The sequence below is a fragment of the Xenopus tropicalis genome, chromosome 3 (assembly GCF_000004195.4).
Source record: "Xenopus tropicalis strain Nigerian chromosome 3, UCB_Xtro_10.0, whole genome shotgun sequence".
In the NCBI taxonomy this organism is placed as follows: domain Eukaryota; kingdom Metazoa; phylum Chordata; class Amphibia; order Anura; family Pipidae; genus Xenopus; species Xenopus tropicalis.
In genome coordinates, this window is record NC_030679.2 from 26,237,030 (window position 1) to 26,258,647 (window position 21,618).

Genomic DNA, 21,618 nt, shown 5'->3' on the forward strand with positions numbered 1-21,618 from the left:
CACATTTGTATTAAGTAAAAAAAAATTCAGCCACTCTAAATGCTGATAGGGCACAGAATAACACATAAAAAAGTTACTTACAGACAAATCTTTGAATGGATGCAGTAGGAGTCCCAATGGAAGTTTGGCTTTGTTCAAAAGAGCCTGCGTCTGAGGGATGTTAGTCAAAGTACAACGGAACAGCCTGTAAGTAAGGGTGATGGACAGGAGATGGAATTATTTTTTTGCTTTGGCTAAGACTTAGATAGGAACAATACAATATAATCAAGAAAATTAGTAAAGATAAATAACCAGAGAAACCATGCTCTCTTCAAGTAAATTACATGTGAAGCTACTTGTTGCGGCAGCAAAACAGAAAATGCTGATAATTATCTCTAAGTATGTTTTGGCAGAGACAATTCTCAGTACCATCTATGGCAAAGTATTTTCTGGCATTTTACAACCAAGACAAGTAGCTCCCTTTGTCATAGCCCTAAGGGTGAGAGTTAGATAGACAGATATTTGTCCTGATAAGAACCTGGAACCTTTTACTGGTCCATTTATTGAGCAAATAAAAATAATATTTTTCATCCAATATTTGAAAATCTATTTGTACCATGTTAGATTATTTTATTGGAACTGATCTTACTCTGGGTTACAGTTAAGCTTCTGGATATCTTCCTGTAGGCATGGAATAGGAGCCTTCAGAGGTGTCGCAGGCAGGATATTCCTCTCCTGAAGAAGATTCAAAGCTCTCAACCCATCCAGCTGCTGTGTTTGTTGAAGACTCAAACTGCCAACTGATGAAGCCAAATCATTTATGGAGGGCTATTGAGAAAAGGATATTTAGAAATTGTTGAGAATCTAAAGAAATATACCCAAACAACTGGGGTCTTCCCCTGAAACACTGAATATACATATATATTATCTTATGTGTATTTAATACATCTTATCTTATATATCATCTTATTATTCTATATATATTATCTTTTGCAACTGGTGAAAACTGTATTGACCTTCCAAATGAATTAATGCTGCAAAAAGATGACAAGAAAAGTCTTTGTACACTGCTTTTTCAGATGTGCCCACACCACCAACAGTGCATGTTTACTGCCTATCCTCACAAAAGCACAGCTGGATCTGTAAGAATAAACGTTCTACTTACTAATACCCAAGGCTCCTTTGTGCAGACCTATAAATCATGCTATCATAACAGTACTCCTGATACTCGCAAACAGATGGTGCTGAAGAAATTATTTTCTACAGAGAAAATTTAGATATATATATATATAGATAGCTGTGCACACAATAAGGACTGAGCTATATCCCCCATACGACTAATGAAAATAAAATAAATGGAAGACTGTTCATAGACAGTGAATTTGGATTCAAGTACTGGGAAAAAATGGGAAATGTAAATAAATCACTAATTAAATTTGTGTTATTGGCCTTCTTACAAAACTTCTATCAGGCAAAGAAAAAAAAAAAAAAAAGAGCATTCCATTCGGACTATGAAAAGGTGAAATACTGTTGTTTCAATATGCAGCTTATTATTATTATTTTTATTATTATTATTAAACATATATGTATAAAGCACCAACATATTCAATAGCTCTATACATTAAATGGGTTTATATACTGAACACACAGAATTACATACAAAGCAACCAATAACGGGTATATGAGCTGAAGAGGGCCCTGTCCAACTACCTTTGACAAATTGCCGCAGACACACATATTAACATTACTGTGATTAACAAAAACTACTATGACCAATACTATTAACCCACACCACTGCATCTCTGCCCTTAGGACAGGAATAACTTGGGCTTTAAAATTAGTTTATATGGGATTCTGGTGTCACAAACATAAAACAAAATTGTCTACATAGCTTAGCCCTGTATTATTAAAGTTTGGTTCTTCTTTAAGACACAGCATGGTGCCTATCTTCAACGTTTTAGGTTTTAAAGTGGCCTTTAGCAGAGCCTTTTGAACCTTGACAAGGGGCCAATGATGCTGAAATGCTCTACTGTATAAAGGTTACAGGCCCTGTCTTGCACAATACACATGCTATTTCATGAGAATTATCTGGGGCAATTATTATGTATTCATTCTGATTTGATCCTATATGCAGAGAAGTATTGCTGTCAACACCTACACTTTCATTTATAAAGGTGCATATTCAGTTCCTTTACCATAACTGGTCTACAAATGCTTATGCAAATATTAAGCTTAAAAAAAAAAGAAAAAAATCTCTACCTGAGTAATAGGCTGCGGCCGGTTAGGATATTGCTGGGGTGCGGGTGCCAGTCCAGGACCCGATGCTGGAAATACATTCTGGTAACCAGGTGGTAATGTTGGGTATGCGCTTCCAACATTCCTTGTGATTTGGGGATTTTGGGAAGGAGGAAGAGGAGGCTGAGCTGGATGCACCATACCTAAATTTTAAAGAAATGCATAAAGAGATTAAAGATATATATTGACTGGGAACACACTGAACTCATAATGCAGCCCACAATTTTGCCACATTCCCTAATTTTAAAGGAACAGTAACACTAAAAAATGAAAGAGCTTTAAAGTAATAAAACTATAATGCACTGTTGCCCTGCACTGGTAAAACTGGTGTGTTTGCTACAGTAACACTACTATAATTGATATAATAAGCTGCTGTGTAGCCATGGAGGCAGCTATTAAAGCTGGAAAAAAGGAGAAAAGGCACAGGTTACATAGCAGATAACAGATAAGTTCTGTAGCATACAATAGTGTTTTATCTGTTATCTGCTATGTGCCTGTGCCTTTTCTCCTTTGAATGGCTGCCTCCATGGCTACATAGCAGCTTATTTATATAAATTATAGTAGACTTTCTGAAGTAAACACACAACTTTTACCAGTGCAGGGCAGCAGCACATTATATTTTAGTTACTTTTATACACTTTCATTTTTTTGTGTTACTGTTCCTTTAAGGCACACATGGCATTTTGATCATTTTTGTGCAGAATTCAGTTGTCACTACATTGTGTGCATCAGATACAGTGCTTTTTAACACTTAACAGTACAAGCAGGGAAAGCAGCATCCAAAACTACCTTTGTGCCTTTAGACTCTTGGCAATAACTGAAGCACTTAGCACTATTTAAGGTACGTGATCCGTGCAGGGAAGTGCCAGCCTTTGAAAAAATATGACCCAAGGTAAATAGCTGGGGCCACCATATGGGGTTTACCTTGACGTGGTATGGTGGCTTGTCAATTTTATGATTAGAATGAACTAAAACCCCCTATATTGGTAAATACATGCACTTGTATACACACTCTTTTGCATGCTTGTAGCTAATTTGGTCAGATCAGTTGCACTTCCATTGTACTATATATTTTACTTAGCCTTGGAGTTCTCCCACACCCACCCCTAAATGTATAGTAACGAAACAGAACCTAGTACTTGATCCCAACTAAGATATAATTAATCCTATCGGGTTTATTTAATGTTTAAATGACTTTTTAGTAGACAAATTATGGAGATGCAAATTACGGAAATAACCCCTTATATGGGCAATCCCAGGTCCTGACTCACTCCCTCCAAATTGGCCGAATTGTAGCATAAAACCTTCCTGTACAATATTTGCAAAAAATTTGATCAGATATCTATATACATCTAGTACATGTAAAACTCTTACCCATATATCCGCCACCCTCTATTGTATCGTAGTTGTTGTGTAATGAACTGTCACTGCCGGGAGGTGCAGAAATACCTAGAAAAAAGGCAATAAACTCAGGCATTAAAAAATAAATAGTAATATAAGCAAAAATATACATTCTTCAAGATAGTGCTTGAAATTGGAATTACTACAAAAATACCAACAGTTCTAATATGACTTTCATGCCTATGAGTAAGTGCGCAAGTGCATGAAACGCGTCAGGCATTTTTTAGATGGATCAATAAAAGCCTGTTTTTAGCAACTCTGTCCGGAGGTGTTTTGGAGCTCCTTTGTCTTGCATGACTTTACCCTGACTAAAATAAAATCAGTCACGGATAAAATGCACAAATAATCTGTAATGCAGCACATTAGTCAGTTCAGTATTTGGTCAAAAGCTAGGATTAGGTGCAATTAAATGGGAACTTCCCTGAATAGTTTTTGGGGGTTGATTTTCTAAAAATTTGTTTTTCTGGCCTTCAAAGTCATATAAACTCAACATGGGATAAATCCGAATGAAACTCGCTTGGTGTTGTACTTATAAAATATAGCGATAATGCCAAAAAAATTTGAGTTTACATAGACGTTCGTCTCCATGAATCCTATTTTTTTCTTATCAGGTATTTGCTCCAGCTGCCATTTTAGGAGCAGTAGCGCTCATTCTTGGAAAATAATAATGTGTTTAAGTTTCACTTGAAACTGGGTGAAACTGAAAACAATGATGGGATAACTGTCCCCTTGAAAATGTGTGAAATAGAAAACAATGATTGTGTGTGTGTACCAAAAGGACAGGCTGACAATGAATATTCATATTTTTAACCATTTTTGAGTTAAACATTTTTGGTATATGAAGTCTTCCATAGCACTCAATGGTACTTGACAGAGAAAAAAGTTACCTTAGCGTTTATAAATATCGAATTAGAACAGTTATTTTTTAAAAACTCAAATTTTGAGCTGTTTTGTAGCTGAATCTGGTTTGGAGTGCTCCTCTCTACTTGCTTCACACCATGACTGCTGCACACTGGGGAAGTTCAAGGAACCCCGAAGGCAAATTAAGGTTAATCGGTGGGTAGGCTCTTTTAAAACAAGGCTATATTAATTTCAGGTTTTACGTTCCCTTTACAGTCAGCATCCCCCATAAAGATCTATGTTAAAACAAAGCAGTTTTTTTATAGTCTACAATTCACAGTAATAATAAAATATATCATCTGCAGCGTTTGAAAGGGGGCTAAACATGCAGGTGTTCTGTTTGGAGTAAACAATAAGCTTTTGGAGCATGTTTGCCCTTGTCTAAATATAGTCCTCTGTATAGTGTCTGCTAAGTATTTCTGTCCTTGGAGAGGAGTGATTTTCAGGAGGAGGAGAGGCATCAGCATTGCCCTATTATACCTATTTATAAGCAAGTCATCAACAAATAGTGTTCAAATGAAGCTACTGAACAAGCCAGTTCCACTGCCATCTCCCCTGTATAAAGGGGCCATAAGTAAAGCATCTGGAATGGTTTAACGTAAAGGGCCATGGCCCATATGGTACTATGGTTCTGTACTGGTAGTTTCAAGTGTTTCAATTGAACGCAAAAAGGCATGCTCTGCAGCCAACTGAATGCTATAATCAGTTTCTAACAAATTATAGGTGATAGACAGAGGCAACAAGGTAAGCATCAGTAAATTAGTGCAGTGAAGACAAGTAAAGTAAAACATACTGGGTAATGCCAATTTGGCCAACAAAATGTCTAAATCTTTATCCCGGACCAGTGCCAACTTGCAAACTGTGCAACAAAGTATGGCAGCACCATTGTACGTTGCCTTGTGTGCGCAGGCAGGGTTCAATGTAGTATGGTAATTCTTTGAAGCCATACTGTACTGTAATGTGCCCACCCAAGCTGCCCACCCAAGGGACACAATAGAGCAAAGGTACCCAACCCTATGTTTACATTCTTTGTTCATTAAAAACCCACAATATCTCTAGCCATGCTGCATTTTACAAGGATAATGCCATGCAGTGACCAGTTTGTGCACCTTCCTCTACATTGTGAATGGCATGATGGTGGGTGCATGAACTATGGAAGGGGCGCCACCTGGGCATTCCCTTAGACACCCCTTGTCTACACATTATGCACAAGGCATTCTTTTGCAGTACCAATCAGTACAAAGTGCATCCTTGATCAGGTGATAGTACAGGGCCTGCTTGCCTAAATACATTTGAGCACAAGCCAATAAAAGCTAAATACATGCATATAAACCCTTAGGGGCACATTTACTAACCCACGAACGGGCCGAATGCGTCCGATTGCGTTTTTTTCGTAATGATCGGTATTTTGCGTTTTTTTTCCGGAAATTATAGCGACTTTTTCGTTACCAATACGATTTTTGCGAAAAAACGCGAGTTTTTCGTAGCCATTCCGAAAGTTGCGCAAAGTCACGATTTTTTCGTAGTGTTAAAACTTGCGCGAAAAGTCGCGATTTTTTCGTAGAGTTAAAACTTGCGCGAAAAGTCGCGCCTTTTAAGTTTTAACGCTACAAAAAAGGCGCGACTTTTCGCGCAAGTTTTAACGCTACGAAAAAATCGCGACTTTGCGCAACTTTCGGAATGGCTACGAAAAACTCACGTTTTTTCGCGCAAGTCGTAATGGCTACGAAAAAATCCAGTTTTTTCGCGCAAATCGTAAAGACGCCGAAAAAATCGCAAAAAATGCGAAAAAGTCGCAAAATGTTCGTTTTCCAATCTGAATTTTTCCAATTCGGATTCGAATTCATGTCTTAGTAAATCAGCCCCTTAGTATTGGGGGCAATGCTCAAATCTAATCAGTGCAGAACTCCGTGTGTATGGAGAAACAAAACAAAAGGAGAAAACCCGAAAGCATTTTACAAAGGCTGGGGTCTAACTCCTGACCAAGATACAATCAAGCTGCAGACCCTAAAGCACCTAAAGCACAGTTGCACAAGAACTAGGGGGTTACCCTGCTTTATAATTAAATTTGTATGAAGTTTTTGTGCATTTCAATTGTCACAGCCTCATTATTAATTAGAAGTGCATGCATTAGTGGATGCATTTTTAAACAGTAGCAGCATACACAGACTGAAAGGGATTTAGTAATGGCTTTTAGATATTGCTCAAAAAACTTTGCATTGCACACTTTTCAATGTATTTGAATGACATTCAAAAATGGTGTTCCTGACTGTATGGGCCTTAAGGGTTAATACAGCCCTAAACTCCTATTTCCATCACAGATACTCTGTTTATTCTAAACCCTTCAGAGATGCAGAAAGAGCCCTGAGGCAAAATGTGCTGCACGGAGACCTCCCCTCCTCTCTGTTTGGCTATATTTATACACCTATCCCTTGTGCCTATACTGCATTTGCATTACTCAATAGTAATTTAAACTTGCATGGGTTGGTTTTTATCTTTGAACTGTGCTACACATGCAGAAATTTCACATTTACTGCTTCATTTATCTAAGGGAACGGCAAGGCCATGGAAACCCTCCCCAACCCATTCTGCCTCCGAGATATATTTCATTCATCTACTCACTTAACTGGTAGGGAAGGTTCACTGCACAACTTCCCATAGAGCTGCCTCAATCTGCAACTTATAGCTCTCAAAGATGTAAAATAAACAAATATTGTAAATGTATCCATATGTATATACATATAAATGTGCTTCACCTTTAAACTTTTAGTATGTTAAAGAATGAAGTATTCCTGGCAATTTTCAATTGGTCTTCATATTTATTTATTTATTTATTTAATAATTTGTCATCTTCTTCTGCCTCTTTCCAGCTTTCAAATAGGGGCCCCTGCCAACAGCAGCCAAACATCTATTACTCTATGAGGCAATAATTTTATTTGTACTCTTAATTTATGTTAGTTAAATACCTATTCAGTCCCTCTTCTATTCACATTCCAGTCTCTCAACATAACTGCTGAAATACCAAACTGGAGCGCAGCCGAACAGAGAGCTAAATAACCGAAAAATTACAGAAAATAAAAAATGAAGACCAATAGCAAATTGTCTCAGAATTTCAATGTCTACATCATACTAACAGGTAATTTAGGGGTGAACTACCCCTTTAATGTACAACAAGAACTATATATACTTTTGAGGGGCACAAACAAGTTAGGGCAGCTGCAAATCTGCATGCAGCTACACATTCACAAGGTAAGGTGCTGTTCCTTAAACATTTTCTTGGGAGCAGTTTTTGGATATGTGCCCAGTAGCACAGGCAGATAAGAGCAAACAACCAGTCACATACAGACCCTCCTGTGTTCTGTTGTAGATCCTAAGCATATATAGAATTTGTGAGCATTGAACTTGTGCCAGCATTGTACATGTCAACAAAATGCAAAAATGCAATACAAAAATGCTGTGGAGAAATAATTTCCCGCATATACTGTTAAGGGACACACCTTAGGGTGAAGACACACAGAGCTACTAGTAGCAGCTTCTTGTGACGGGTACTAAAATAGACAATGCTGATCATTTACCGATAACTGTCTCTATGTGTGTTTTAGCAGAGGCAATTCACAGTATTGGCTATGGCAGGGTATTTTCTGGCATTTAGTAGCCATGAAAAAGTAGCTGCTACTAGTAGTGTGTCTTCACTCTTACATCCAAAACAATCTTTACTCCTTCTGGCTGACCAGCTATAGCATTACACTTTTTGTCTATATAAGGATAGCACTCCCATTATTGTGTCCATGCAGTGTACCAATTAAAGGCAATAAACGATGGGAATGATACCCTTATGCTCACTGATAATTGCATGTCCTGTATACCCTACCACAAAAAAAAACAAAAAAGCTATGTGGAATATAAAACCTATTATATCACTTCATTTTGGAATGGGAAATGCAACAAGGATAATAAAGTAGATATGGTCTGCATTTCTAAATATATAAAGACATTGATCCTTACCAGTCCCAGAACATAGAAGTGTCTTGATATAACAGTGACCTTGTGTCACCGAGCTTGCCTTTCATTTACCAGAGAGAGTGACCGCGGTGGTTATAAGGTTCACAGCACAAATGGTAAAAGTGTTAGGCTAAAGATATAAGAACTGTGAGGAGGCAGTGCAATGGGAATTATGCAGTCTTAAGGGAATAAACCAAGGCGAACTTCTAAGGAAGGGACCTGGGGATTTTACATGTCAGGCAGTGTATGGCTGAAATGTAACAAATCAGCAGCCACGTAACTTTGAAGGAGAAGGTACTGTAAGGTATATATATTATAAAAACCATGCAAATAAAAGCTGAGAATTTCTAAGTGAATCAGGCATTTTTTTGGACATTTGTTTAAACTGCAAAATCACTCTGCCCTGCAAAGCAATTACCTGCCTCTAGCTGTTTGGGAGCGAGGTACACATACACACACATAGCATTAGCACCACTTTCCCATGGTGAGAATTACCAGTATAAGCGGCAAGCAATGCTACTGTAGTACTGTAGAAACCTATTTATGGCACATACAATTAGATGTTTATGGTTAAAAAAACAGAATACAAAATCCAACATGTACAGTAACTACAAATAAAAAAGTGAATAAGAACACTTATTATATGGTCTGCGCATTATCACAAGGACCAGACTGCTACGGGAAACCATCAGCTCACCTAATTACACATTAGTTTAGCACTGCCCATAACAATGTCCAAGGGCTAAATAATGCCCTTCACTTCACTGTAATTTTTCTGTTTGAGAGCTTTATAGTACACAGGGCTCTGTTATCTCTACTTACCATCAGGCTTAGGTGGTGCACTTTGCAAAGGTGGAGGAGGTAAAGTGGACCCTGGAGGCCCGGGGGGAGGAGCCAAGGATCTTGAAGGAGATGAAGTTGGATGAGCTCCCAGGGTTGGCCGTCCAGGCTGACTCATTGGGGGAGGTCCTAAAGACAGAAATCACAACAAACCATAAATCAAGAGCACTGTTAGTGCAAATATAATCTCTCTCAGAGTACAAAATTAGGTTCTAGGCACACAGGGCAGTACACCCCGCTTGTTCAACATGAGCTCAGTTACTTCCCGGCCATACTTTTTACCTTTTGTAATTAAAAAAAATACCTATGAAGCTACCCCATGTCCTTGCAAGACAGATTACTGGTGCACATAAAACCCCACTGCATAATGGACCCCTGCTAACAAAACGGTTTCAAAAAGGGAAAAGGGAGTCAGTTGTATACTGGCAATCTAATGATCTACTGTAAAGTCAAATGGGCTACATGCTGGATAAAACCAATCCTAATTGCCTCCCTGGTAAACAAAAATGTGAAAGAATAAAATAATGTGTTATATTATACATTCTCACCCACTTTTAGAATAAGTAACCTGAAATAAAAGACTGTCAACAGGCCTGCTTCTAAATGATAACTTTTTTAACCAGCATCCTATTAGACCATATAAAACCCTTTAGGTCCAGTTAGGATGAGTGTTTGCTTAGTGGTGGAAATTTTGATGAGCAATACCACCGATATTCCAAATTCCCAGTTTGTCATTCTGCCTCCCATTGTGCTCCCTTACACATATCTGGCTGAAAATTGAATAACTGCATATTTCCAAAATATTTGGCAAGGATGCTTAAGGATAAACATCAACAACTTGTAACACTGGCGAGGCAGGACAGCCTGATATAACTGAAGGTCTACAAGAACCTACATTCTGCATCTAGCCAAACTATACAGTATTTGCTGACACACCTGCCTAACTTGTAATATCCCTGTTGCATGGATTTTGCATTTTATTAGCTATGGAGTTAGTTACATGAGTAACTATTGTTGGTATGACAGAGATCCCTTGTGTCACAGTTCCTATCCAGAACATTCTATGCAAAGAATTAGGACTCTTTAATACTTAAAATATCAAACCATTATATTTAATGGCTGTCAACTCTTAGTAAACTATTTACATGCCTGATAATATTGACAAATATTTAGAATGGAGGCAAATGTAAAATTTCTGCACCTTGATTCATGAAACTGTTCTGAAGAGGAGGTCCTCCAAAAGAAGCCGCATACTGATGTGTAGTTGGTGGAACGGAATTTGACTGTGAAGATGGTTGTCCTGATGTAGGTCCTGCTGAGGAGTAAATGTGATTTGCAAAAGGCTGGGGCTGGGCATGGCTTAAGGGTGTTGGGAAATACTGCCAATTTGACTGCGGAGGAACATTTCCTTGAGAAGCATTACTGACAGCTGTCGCTGGTTCACCAGCACTGTTCTGAGGTGGAGGTGGCATCCTTGATCTGGCACCTGTATGCTGTGGAGACGTCACCGGCGTATGTCCCATTGGTGGTCTATTAATGGTCTGCCCAGAAACAGGATAATTTGGTAACTGAGGAAAATTCTGAGGACCACTTAACTGATGCACAGTCTGAAGACCACCTAACTGTGGTACAGTCTGAGGAACACTAGAGTTTTGCTGTCCATGGCCTGGATGCTGAGCAGTCTTTGCTGGCATTTGCTGAGGATAAGAGCCTGGGAGAAGAGAGTGGTATCCTTGGCTGGCCAATGGTGGAGAATACATCAATGGATTTTGAACTGGACCTTAAATTAAAGAGTGAAGCAATTAAAATTTATTCAGTAAATATCATGTCTTAAACTACAATTTTAACAGTATACATTTGCAATAGAATTCAATATTTGTGCACTTCTAAGTTTTGTGTAACTTATGGAAATTTACTGCAGCAACTCGTCTCAGGAGGATCTTGTTATTTTAGACACCATACATGCCATACATGTAGAGGTGCAGTAGTAAGCTCTGCTGCCTAGAATTATTGCAGTACCAGCATTCCAGCCAGGGCACTACCTGCAAGGCGTTTGCCAAACACATGAAACATTTCAAAGAATTGCAGATAATGTTTGCAGTTGTAAAGCATTGTTTTTGCCTGTTTCCTGACTATAAGTCTTAAACCAATTTCAACAAAAACATCTTTAATGAATTGGTTAGCAACACTGTTTCAGAGCCAGGACTGATACATAGCAATTCACTAGCAATTACATTTACAAAGATATACTGGAAACTTGCTTAGACTTACATTTTCTTTCACTACATGCAGGACCCCTTTAATAACCAAGTCCTTTGGCAAAGGTCACATAATATGACACTGGAATTAGAGAAATCCTAAGTGTACCGATAAATGTCGTAGTACACAAAAGAAATGTGTTGGGATTTGCATAAGTAGGTATATTTTCATAAATAAATAAATTTTCATTTTTAAATGATTCTATTTTTTTTTAGCAGCCAAATTTAGTGAGGTTTAACTGATCTATGATGCTTACTTGCACACCCCCTTTGTTTAAAGAAGCTTTTGCCATTTCAAGTATCCAGTGTGGCATTAATATCTTAATATATTAATATCTTTATGTTGTGCTCATGAGCAATTGTACTTAAATAGCTGTTGCAGTTAGAAGTAGTGAAGAATGAAGAATGTAGTGTCAAACCCACATTCTATGAATCTACCTATCTATAAACACGTGCGGTCAAGTGGAAACATATTTCAGAACCAACTAAAGGTGGCCAATGACAAAGTGCTCACACATTAGCCCAAATTCCTTCCTGTTAAGCCATGGAATCCACACAATCCACTATTTGTACATAGGGTATATCACACAGAAAAAGTTGACCAAGGCTCAGATGAATGTAGTTGGCCACACATGGGACATTTTGATCTGATTGGCTAGCTCAGGTACTGCTGTGGTATCTGTTGAAAGATGCAAGTGCAGGTGTGAGGCATCGGTTTTCAACATTTGTATAGTGCAGGGCTCTACTGACTTGGATGGAAATCAGATGTAAATAAACCCGTCCCAATCAACTTGCCAGGATGCAAAATTGAACCTTGTTTCTACAGTGATTAGAATGAGGGCTTAGACTAAAAGGTCTCAGGCAGGCTAAGGGTAAAATTCTCTCCCATACACAATACATGAAATATAACTGCACCAATAAAAATATATTACACGGGAAATAAATTCATTTCTTAAACACTATCTGGTTTTATTATCTTTCTAACAGCAAAAATAAAAATAAATAATATTAATACAGGCATCGGACCCCTTATCCGGAAACCTGTTATCCAGAAAGCTCCGAATTACAGAAAGCCTATGTCTCATAGACTCCATTTTAATCAAATAATTCAGAATTTTAAAACCAATTTCCATTTTCTCTCTAGTAACAAAACAGTACCTTGTAATTGATCCCAACTATGATATAAATAATCCTTATTGGATGCAAAACAATGCTATTGGGTTTAATTAATGTTTTATTGATTTTTTAGTATTGAGATCCAAATGACAGAAAAACCCCTTATCCGGAATACCCTTGGTCCCGAGCATTCTGGATAATGGGTCCTGTACCTGTAATAATAAAAATAAAGCACAACTATGTGGACAAGTGTCCTCAGCTTAACCACACAATGCAAAATGTTTGTGAGGGCTTTGAAAGCCTGTACGTGGCAGTTCTAAGTTCATATGTAACACATGGATGGCTGCAGGAAACATGCCAGGATTGGTCCCGGGGCTGCTATAGTGATCTGCAAACAAACTGCACTGCAGCCAGACGTGATGAGAAATAGACTCCTTTGTAATATGTGCAACATTAATGTCTCCGCTGAAAACATAATCTGCCCCATTCTTAAAAAAAAACGTACATATCCCTTTTAATTACGAAAGAGGTAGTTTACTGCTTTTTAAAAGTTAATGCCCACTGGGATTATAGACAGATGGGGAGGGGGTGTTCTATTTTCCCATAAAAACAATCAGCGCCCCAGAGTCCTTTAGATTAGAGGAACGGAGCTTCCATTTGAAGCAGCGTAGGGGGTTCCTCACGGTGAGGGCAGTGAGGTTGGGGAATGCCCTTACTAGTGATGTGGTAATGGCAGATTCTGTTAATGCCTTTAAGAGGGGCCTGGATGAGTTCTTGAACAAGCATAGTATCCAAGGCTATTGTGGTACTAATATCTACAGTTAGTTTAGTATAGGTACTGGTATAAATAGTGTATAGTAGTACAGGTATGGGACCCATTATCCAGAATGCACGGGACCTGGGGTTTTCCGGATAAGGGATCTTTCCATAATTCGGATCTTCTACTTAAAGTCTGCTAAAAACATTATTTAAACAGTAATTAAACCCAATAGGATTGTTTTGCCTCCAATAAGGATTAATTATATCTTAGTTGGGATCAAGTACAAGGTACTGTTTTATAATTACAGAGAAATGGGAATCATTTTTAAAAATGTGAATTATTTGATTAAAATGGAGTCTATGGGAGATGGCCTTTCCGTAATTCAGAACTTTCTGGATAATGGGTTTCCGGATAAGGGGTCCGATACCTGTATAGTAAAGTGTATAGATAGGTCTATATACGAATGTGTATACACATGTGCACTGGGGTTCATTTGGAGGGTTTAACCTGATGGACTTGCTCACAACTTAACTACATAACAGTTTCAGCGACCAGTAGTGCAGAGTTACACAGCCCCAATGAGGGAGCCAATAATACTAGGGCATGTACGTGCCCACATCAGTGTGTCCCAGCGCCAGTTACAGTACGGCTTAACCCGTTTGAGTTTGGGGCAGTATCAGCCTACAGTTCCGCTTGCAGAAACAATTTAGCAGCAAAATGTTTCCTTGAAATTTGAGTGACAGCCCACAAATGAACATTATGAGCTTACAGCCATTAGGAACGGTGTTGAGGATGCAATATATGGTATCTGCTATACACACAGATTTTTATGTCAACAATAAAATTATCCAGCAAACAAAGATATATTATCCTCTGAGAGTCTGAAAAGATAAATCTGAAAAAATACACTGATCTTATGATGGTCACCAGACCATCTGTGATACGGACACAATGATTGTAAGTGGGAAATTAGTAATGCCGGATGGCTAGCTTTACTACAAACGGTTACACAGCCGGGGAACCTCTAGGCTGGCACTGTAAATGCAGCATTTTTATAGGGTTTAGTTGTCCTTTAAACTGCAATGCAACTAAAAGGAGTCTTTCTTGCTCACTGCTGGTTGTAACTCTTGAAACACTATTACAGAGGGCCCTACTAATCAGCTGGCTTCTGCTATCTTGTTTCAAGACCTAGAAACAGCAGCGCAAAGAACAGAATAGGACAGACAGAAAAGCTTCGCATCATGCAAAAATGTTGATTATTCCCCAGAATGGAGGACCTGATGCCCATGCATTAGCTACACAATTAGATGGTGAGGAGGGAGGGGGATTATGAGGAGTGCCGAGACATCTAGGAAGGGTTGCATGGAAAGTGAAAGTACTTGCCTGTCCCGCCTCTATGCCTAAGGCAATATATAACTGACAGCTGATATTTTCAAGTCTAGACATTTCAATTAAAAAAAAAAAAAAAAACATTTGGATTTGGTGTTTAATTTGAAAAGGACTTTTATTATACAGCTTTTTATATCTGGGTGACAGGATCCCTTTAAAGGGGCAGTTCAACTTAAATCTAAATTTTACTATGATGTAAATGATATTCTGAAACAATTTGCAAATAGGCTTCATTTTTGTGGGGGTTTTTTTACATTTTTTTTTAGCTTTTGGCTTAGCAGCTCTCCAGTTTCTGTAGCTGGTTGCTAGGGATTTGCCATAGCAACAAGGCAGTGGTGTAAATGAGAGACTGAAATATGAATAGGAAAGACCCAGAGGAGAAAGAAAGGCAATATAAAGTAACAATAACGCTGAAGCCTCACAAAGCAATCATTTCTTGGCTGACAGGGTCAGTGACCCACATTTGAAAACTGGAAAGCGACAGAAGAAGGAGGCAAATAATTAAAAAACTATGAAAAACAAAACAAAACAAAAAAACTCATTAAAAAGCTGCTAAGAACAGGACCTTCTATAACATTTGTAGATTGTAAGCTCTTTTGGGCAGGGCTCTCTTCACCTTTTGTATCGGTTACTGATTGCTTTATATGTTACTCTGTATGTCCAATGTTTGAAACCCACTTATTGTACTGCAATGTGTTGGCGCTTTATAAATAAATGTTGATAATAATAACTTACTCAAAGTTAATCTGAAGGTGAACTCCCTCCTTTAAATGAGAATTAAAGTCACACTTGCAGGGGAGTGCATAAATTTAGGCACCCTTACCATATACCCTGGGCTTGGGCTCCTTTAGCAGAAAACCACACCAACCTGGGGGTATTCCAGCGAGAACCATGGAGTAATCCTCTTCTTTCACCGTGTATGCACCCCCACTCTACTGCACATGTGTCGGCCCCAGGGCCGAGAAGCAGGAAGAAGAGGATCGCTTTGTAACGCTCGCTGGAAAAACCCAAAGCCAGTGCAGTTTTCTGCTAACAGGAGCCTGGGGTACCACGTAAGTGAATACATCCCTACAGTGATTGTGACTTTCCTAGAACAATTTGGAAAAAGTTCTCCCCAGTCCCTTTTAGCGACGTACAACACCTCAAAGCCCACCAAAACTCATCCACCTTAACAGAACACTTTTTACAAGATCTGGTATGACACTGCATGCTAAATTAATAGAGAGTTGGGGGTCTGCAGTTTCTTTTTCAATGTCATGAAGAATATGGTAAAACAGTGGGATTAAAGAGTTTTATTATTATTCTATTATTTTTACCATATTTATAAAGAACCAACACACTCCGGAGCTCCATACAAGCAAAGTGTTGTTTTGAAAATATAAAACAACAAAATGAATAGCCAAGTCTTGAACCTTACAAACCATATCCAAGTTAATATCAAGGCCCAGGTTAAATGATTAAATAGGCTTCTCTGCTTTCTAGAATTCTGTATCACTTTACATTACCCATGGTAAACACACCAAAGTATACTAGTTTATTTTACCAAAGTATACTGGTTTATTTTATTTATGTCAGGTATAGGCTAAGTAATAAGCCAGTTGAATATTTAACAGAGCTGAAAACAAAATAGTTACTAAGCAGAAATATTTATGATTAAGCAGTGTACACCTTTTTAAGAGCATCACAAGACTGGGTGCATTTAACTGATACAAATAACTAGTCATTTTTTTTTTCGGCCAGGATCAGGTTTCCACACTGGTTGCTCTATATCATATATTACAATTAGTAGGCTTTGTAGTGATGTTAAGAGCAAAACTTGGATGAGTGTTGAATCCATGAAAATACTTAGTAACACTTAGCCTTCCGACTGTTTCACTTGTTCACGTCCATGTGCAACAAATACTTTTCCAGATATGTAAGAAAAGGAACGAAGTTTGCCCAGATGCAGTACTCCATAACAAACTATTGCTTTTAAACAAGTGACCAGTGATGGCTACCTGCTGATTGGTTGCTATGGGTTAATGCACCTGGGAAATGTACGCCCATATGTACACAGTTTACCAAGGTGCAGTAACCCATAGCAACAAATAAAATGATAGCTTTTAAACAGGTGACCAGCAAATTCTTTTTGCACATTGGTTGCTATAGGTGAATGAACTAGTAGCAGACATTGTACCTCTTAAAATACACAAATGGAGTAATGTATAGTATCACATAACCCCACTTAAGTGCTGCTATAAATAATATAGTGAGAAGGCAGAAGGCTGAGGAACTCCAAGGTTACTTATAAAAGCCTAATTTTTCAACAGGGGGTACATTAATTTATTATAATACAAGTTTCAGTGAGTCATGTGACAGAAATTACATCACTATAAAGGACTCTATGGCAGATGGCCTTCACGTAATTCAGAGATTTCTGGATAATGGGTTTCCGGATAACAAATCCAATATAGGCCATAGCAATAGCCACATACACAAGCAGAAAAAATATTACCTGACAGTTACCTAGAACTAGGTGGCACACACTTGCACTAGCCTATATAAAAGGTATTTGATTTAAACAGGAGACCTTAAGGTAACCTATATATGCAACCCGATAAAGCTGGGAGTTCAGCTCAGGTCTGCTCAGTGTTTCTCTTCATCACTTTATAATACACAAGAGCTATAAATATCCTGTAAATTATATGCCTTTGAACAGTGCTTGCAGATGTCATCAGTGCTTTAAGATGTAATTTGACATGTGTATTATAGTAAATAATATACCTCCTGTTGAAAAATATTAGGTTATTAAAAATCACACCTCGGCCTCCAGCCTCATCCCTTTATTATGGTCATGGAAATCCTGTATCTTATAACATCTTTATATTTCACAAAAGGGGGTAGTTTATCCACTATAAAACTTACTATACTATAAGTGCTGCACATTATAAAAACTTATATAAAGCACTATATAATTCATGTATATGTGGAAGCTGCTAACTGGCAGTTTCATAATGGCACTTTACAAATGATGATGAAAGAAACAAAGGCCCTAGTGACAGGTCATGCAGATTCCCCCCCCACACAACATGTTAATCACACTTAATCCTACCGAGTTAAAAATTACACCTAAACTGACTTAGTCATTTTACTTTATTACATACCAAACTTATGTAGCCACAACATGAACCCTGTTATTCGCAATAGTTAATATTGTAGCTATCATAACAATCCAACCAACTCTCTGACTACAAGAGTCTTTGATTTATAGTTCAGCAATAGCTGGGGGGGTTGCAGGTTGGCAAATCCTACGAGGTAAAGGGCAACGTTGAGCAATCTGTGGCCCTCCAGATGGTGTTGTTATTAAATTAGGAGGGCAGAGAGCTGTAGTTTAGCCACAGTGCAGCAGTTTGTTCATCAGCGGCTGGGCAAGAATTTGTTTTTGTATTTGTTAACATACATATAACCTTGAAAATCACAGTTTACATAAAAGCCTAAAAAAACATTATCAGCCATATACATAGGCCCAACAATCTTCAACTTTCACACAGCCCCTAGTATACTGTCTGCTGAATATAAGTGCCATTAGATGTCACTACAGAGATACTTGGCCATTAGGCCACAAAGCCTTTATACAGGGGATAAAGCACAGACTGCTATATGTACCCTGCCCATTATGGGGCTAAATACAAACAGGATAGTGAGGGGCAGAATTGTACAGTACTGTGAGTAACAGGTGGGATGTGAGGCTGTCACACAGCTCCCAGGGGATCTGAATGGCTCTGTATTACAGGCAGGGCGGTCTCTGTCTGTAGCTGAACTGCATTTCCCGGCTGACAGTTTTGAGCTGTCAAACACTGGCTATTACAACTCAGAGGAGCTGGGCTGTGGGGCTATATTATTATTATTAGTAGTATAACAGTTCTACACAAACGTCACTGAGTGCGTGTAACAACGCACCGCGACACTGCCGTACAGAACACTCGGATCCCATGTACCCCATGGAGCCCAGGCCCACACAGGGGCAGTGCCCGCCCTGCTTAACTTTAACTTACTGATCTATCCCAGGCGGCCTCCCCACCCTGAGAGAGTCACAGCAAGCTGGCTGGCACAACATCTGCTGAAGGTTATAGTTCGGCCCAGCGCTCCCCTGCCCCCAATGCCGGCAGCCAGGGCCTGGATAGTGCCACACGTACACCACTCACCGTTGCTGTAAGGCGGCCCGGACCCCCCATTTTGGGTGTTGTACCCAGTGCCGGACATGGTGCGGGAGCGGAGCGGCTGATTCAGAGCGAACGGGTTGTCTCAGCCGCTCATGGTAACGTCTGGCTGTCCCGCAGTAAGTCGCTGCCCTGCCAGGGGCCTCTAGCTGATTAGAGTCCAATAATCAGATAATACGAGGCAGGTCTGTCCGGCAGCAGGAAGTGCTCGGTCCCGGCCCCGGGGCGGCCCTGCGCATGCGTGCTAGGTACACGTGGCACTTCCTGTGGGCGGGGCTGGCGGCCTGTCACAGGGCACGGAACATGGGCAGCTGTATCTTTTCCTCTGGCTGCTGGAGAGGCGTAAAACCCTCATGAGGGGTGGCCTGCCCTGCTTGCCCTCTAGCCTATGGCTGCCCAGCCTGCCCTCTAGCCTATGGCTGCCCAGCCTGCCCTCTAGTCAATGGCTGCCCAGCCTGCCCTCTAGCCTATGGCTGCCCAGCCTGCCCTCTAGTCAATGGCTGCCCAGCCTGCCCTCTAGCCTATGGCTGCCCAGCCTGCCCTCTAGTCAATGGCTGCCCAGCCTGCCCTCTAGCCTATGGCTGCCCAGCCTGCCCTCTAGTCAATGGCTGCCCAGCCTGCCCTCCAGTCTATGGCTGCCCTGCTTGCCCTCCAGTCAATGGCTGCCCAGCCTGCCCTCTAGTCTATGGCTGCCCAGCCTACCCTGTAGTCTATGGCTGCCCAGCATGCCCTCTAGTCTATGGCTGCTCAGCCTGCCCTCTAGTCTATGGCTGCCCAGCCTGTCCTCTAGTCTACAGGGCTGCCCAGCTTGCTCTCTAGTCTATGGCTGTCCAGCCTGCCCTCCAGTCTATGGCTGCCCAGCCTGCCCTGCTTGCCCTCCAGTCAGTGGCTGCTCAGCCTACCCTCTAGTCTATGGCTGCCCAGCCTGTCCTCTAGTCTACGGCTGCCCAGCTTGCCCTCTAGTCTATAGCTGCCCAGCCTGCCATCCTGCCTATGGCTGCCCAGCTTGCCCTCTAGTCTATGGCTACCCAGCCTGCCCTCCAGTCTATGCCTGCCCAGCTTGTCCTCCAGTCTATGGCTGCCCAGCTTGCCCTCTAGTCTATGGCTGCCCAGCATGCCCTCTAGTCTATGGCTGCCCAGCTTGCCCTCTAGTCTATGGCTGCCCAGCCTGTCCTCTAGTCTATGGCTGCCCAGCCTGTCCTCTAGTCTATAGCTGCCCATCCTGCACTCCAGCCTATGGCTGCCCAGCTTGCCCTCTAGTCTATGGCTGCCCAGCCTACCTCTAGTCTACGGCTGCCCAGCCTGCCCTCCAGTCTACAGGGCTGCCCAGCCTGCCCTCCAGTCTATGGCTGCCCAGCTTGCCCTCTAGTCTAGAGCTGCCCAGCTTGCCCTCTAGTCTATGGCTACCCAGCCTGCCCTCCTTTCTATGCCTGCCCAGCTTGTCCTCCAGTCTATGGCTGCCCAGCTTGCCCTCTAGTCTATGGCTGCCCAGCCTACCCTCTAGTCTACGGCTGCCCAGCCTGCCCTCCAGTCTACGGCTGCCCAGCTTGCCCTCTAGTCTATGGCTGCCCAGCCTACCCTCTAGTCTATGGCTGCCCAGCCTACCCTCTAGTCTATGGCTGCCCAGCCTGCCCTCTAGTCTATGGCTGCCCAGCCTACCCTCTAGTCTATGGCTGCCCAGCCTACCCTCTAGTCTATGGCTGCCCAGCCTACCCTCTAGTCTATGGCTGCCCAGCCTACCCTCTAGTCTATGGCTGCCCAGCCTACCCTCTAGTCTATGGCTGCCCAGCCTACCCTCTAGTCTATGGCTGCCCAGCCTGCCCTCTAGTCTAGCTATTCTTGACTTGGCACCTATATGGGTGTAACATTTCTACCACAATTACCCATACGTTGATAGGGTTTCCCTTTTTCCTCAAACAAAAATACTGATTATTTGATCCTGGGAATATTGAAAGTTGTTGCGCAGCCAGTAGCTTTGTTTTACTGTGCTGTCCTATTTTTCCAATCAGCCCGATCTGTCCCTTTGTGTGTAAATGAGAAATTTGCTCATATTGTAACCATGCAAAACAAGCAGATCTTTAGGCTTATCATTGCTGTATACTGCGGAATATCTTCGATACCGGCAAGAATGCGAATTGCAGATGGAATGGTATACGTGGTGCCAAAAAAATACAAATAAACACCAGTCGCATACTTTGCTGTCCACAAAATACAGGAGATTTTTAGGTGAACAACTCAAAAACACTGTCAAAAACACTGGTATGCTATAGCATATCCCAGTGGAAGGAATATAGTTCTGTGTTTGTTTTTTAGTACCGTGGCCTGCAGTTTTCCGTCTTCATGTTTGTAGTACTAATGTGGCATAGTTGGATTGGCCCTTTTGATAAACAGAGTGTCTGTCTACTATATATGTCAGCTTGTTTCATTGCTGTATTCATATCTAGCTTATGCTGCTTTCCAGTGCTCAGATACATGTCAT

The 21,618-nt window shown here is 40.6% G+C and overlaps 1 protein-coding gene across 1 annotated transcript in view; it reads right to left on the reverse strand.

Annotated features, from left to right (window-relative positions):
- Positions 1-19,363, reverse strand: part of sec24a (SEC24 homolog A, COPII coat complex component) — a 34,085-nt gene extending 14,722 nt beyond the window's left edge. The window contains exons 1-7 of the mRNA XM_002935900.5: positions 19,125-19,363; positions 10,619-11,197; positions 9,400-9,546; positions 3,649-3,723; positions 2,239-2,417; positions 629-807; positions 82-184 (exon numbers count right to left, since the gene is read on the reverse strand). Of these exons, the coding sequence (XP_002935946.2) occupies positions 82-184; positions 629-807; positions 2,239-2,417; positions 3,649-3,723; positions 9,400-9,546; positions 10,619-11,197; positions 19,125-19,182 (1,320 nt within the window). The 5' untranslated portion in view covers positions 19,183-19,363. The remainder of the gene's footprint in view (positions 1-81; positions 185-628; positions 808-2,238; positions 2,418-3,648; positions 3,724-9,399; positions 9,547-10,618; positions 11,198-19,124) is intronic.
- Between the last annotated feature and the right edge of the window lie 2,255 nt (positions 19,364-21,618).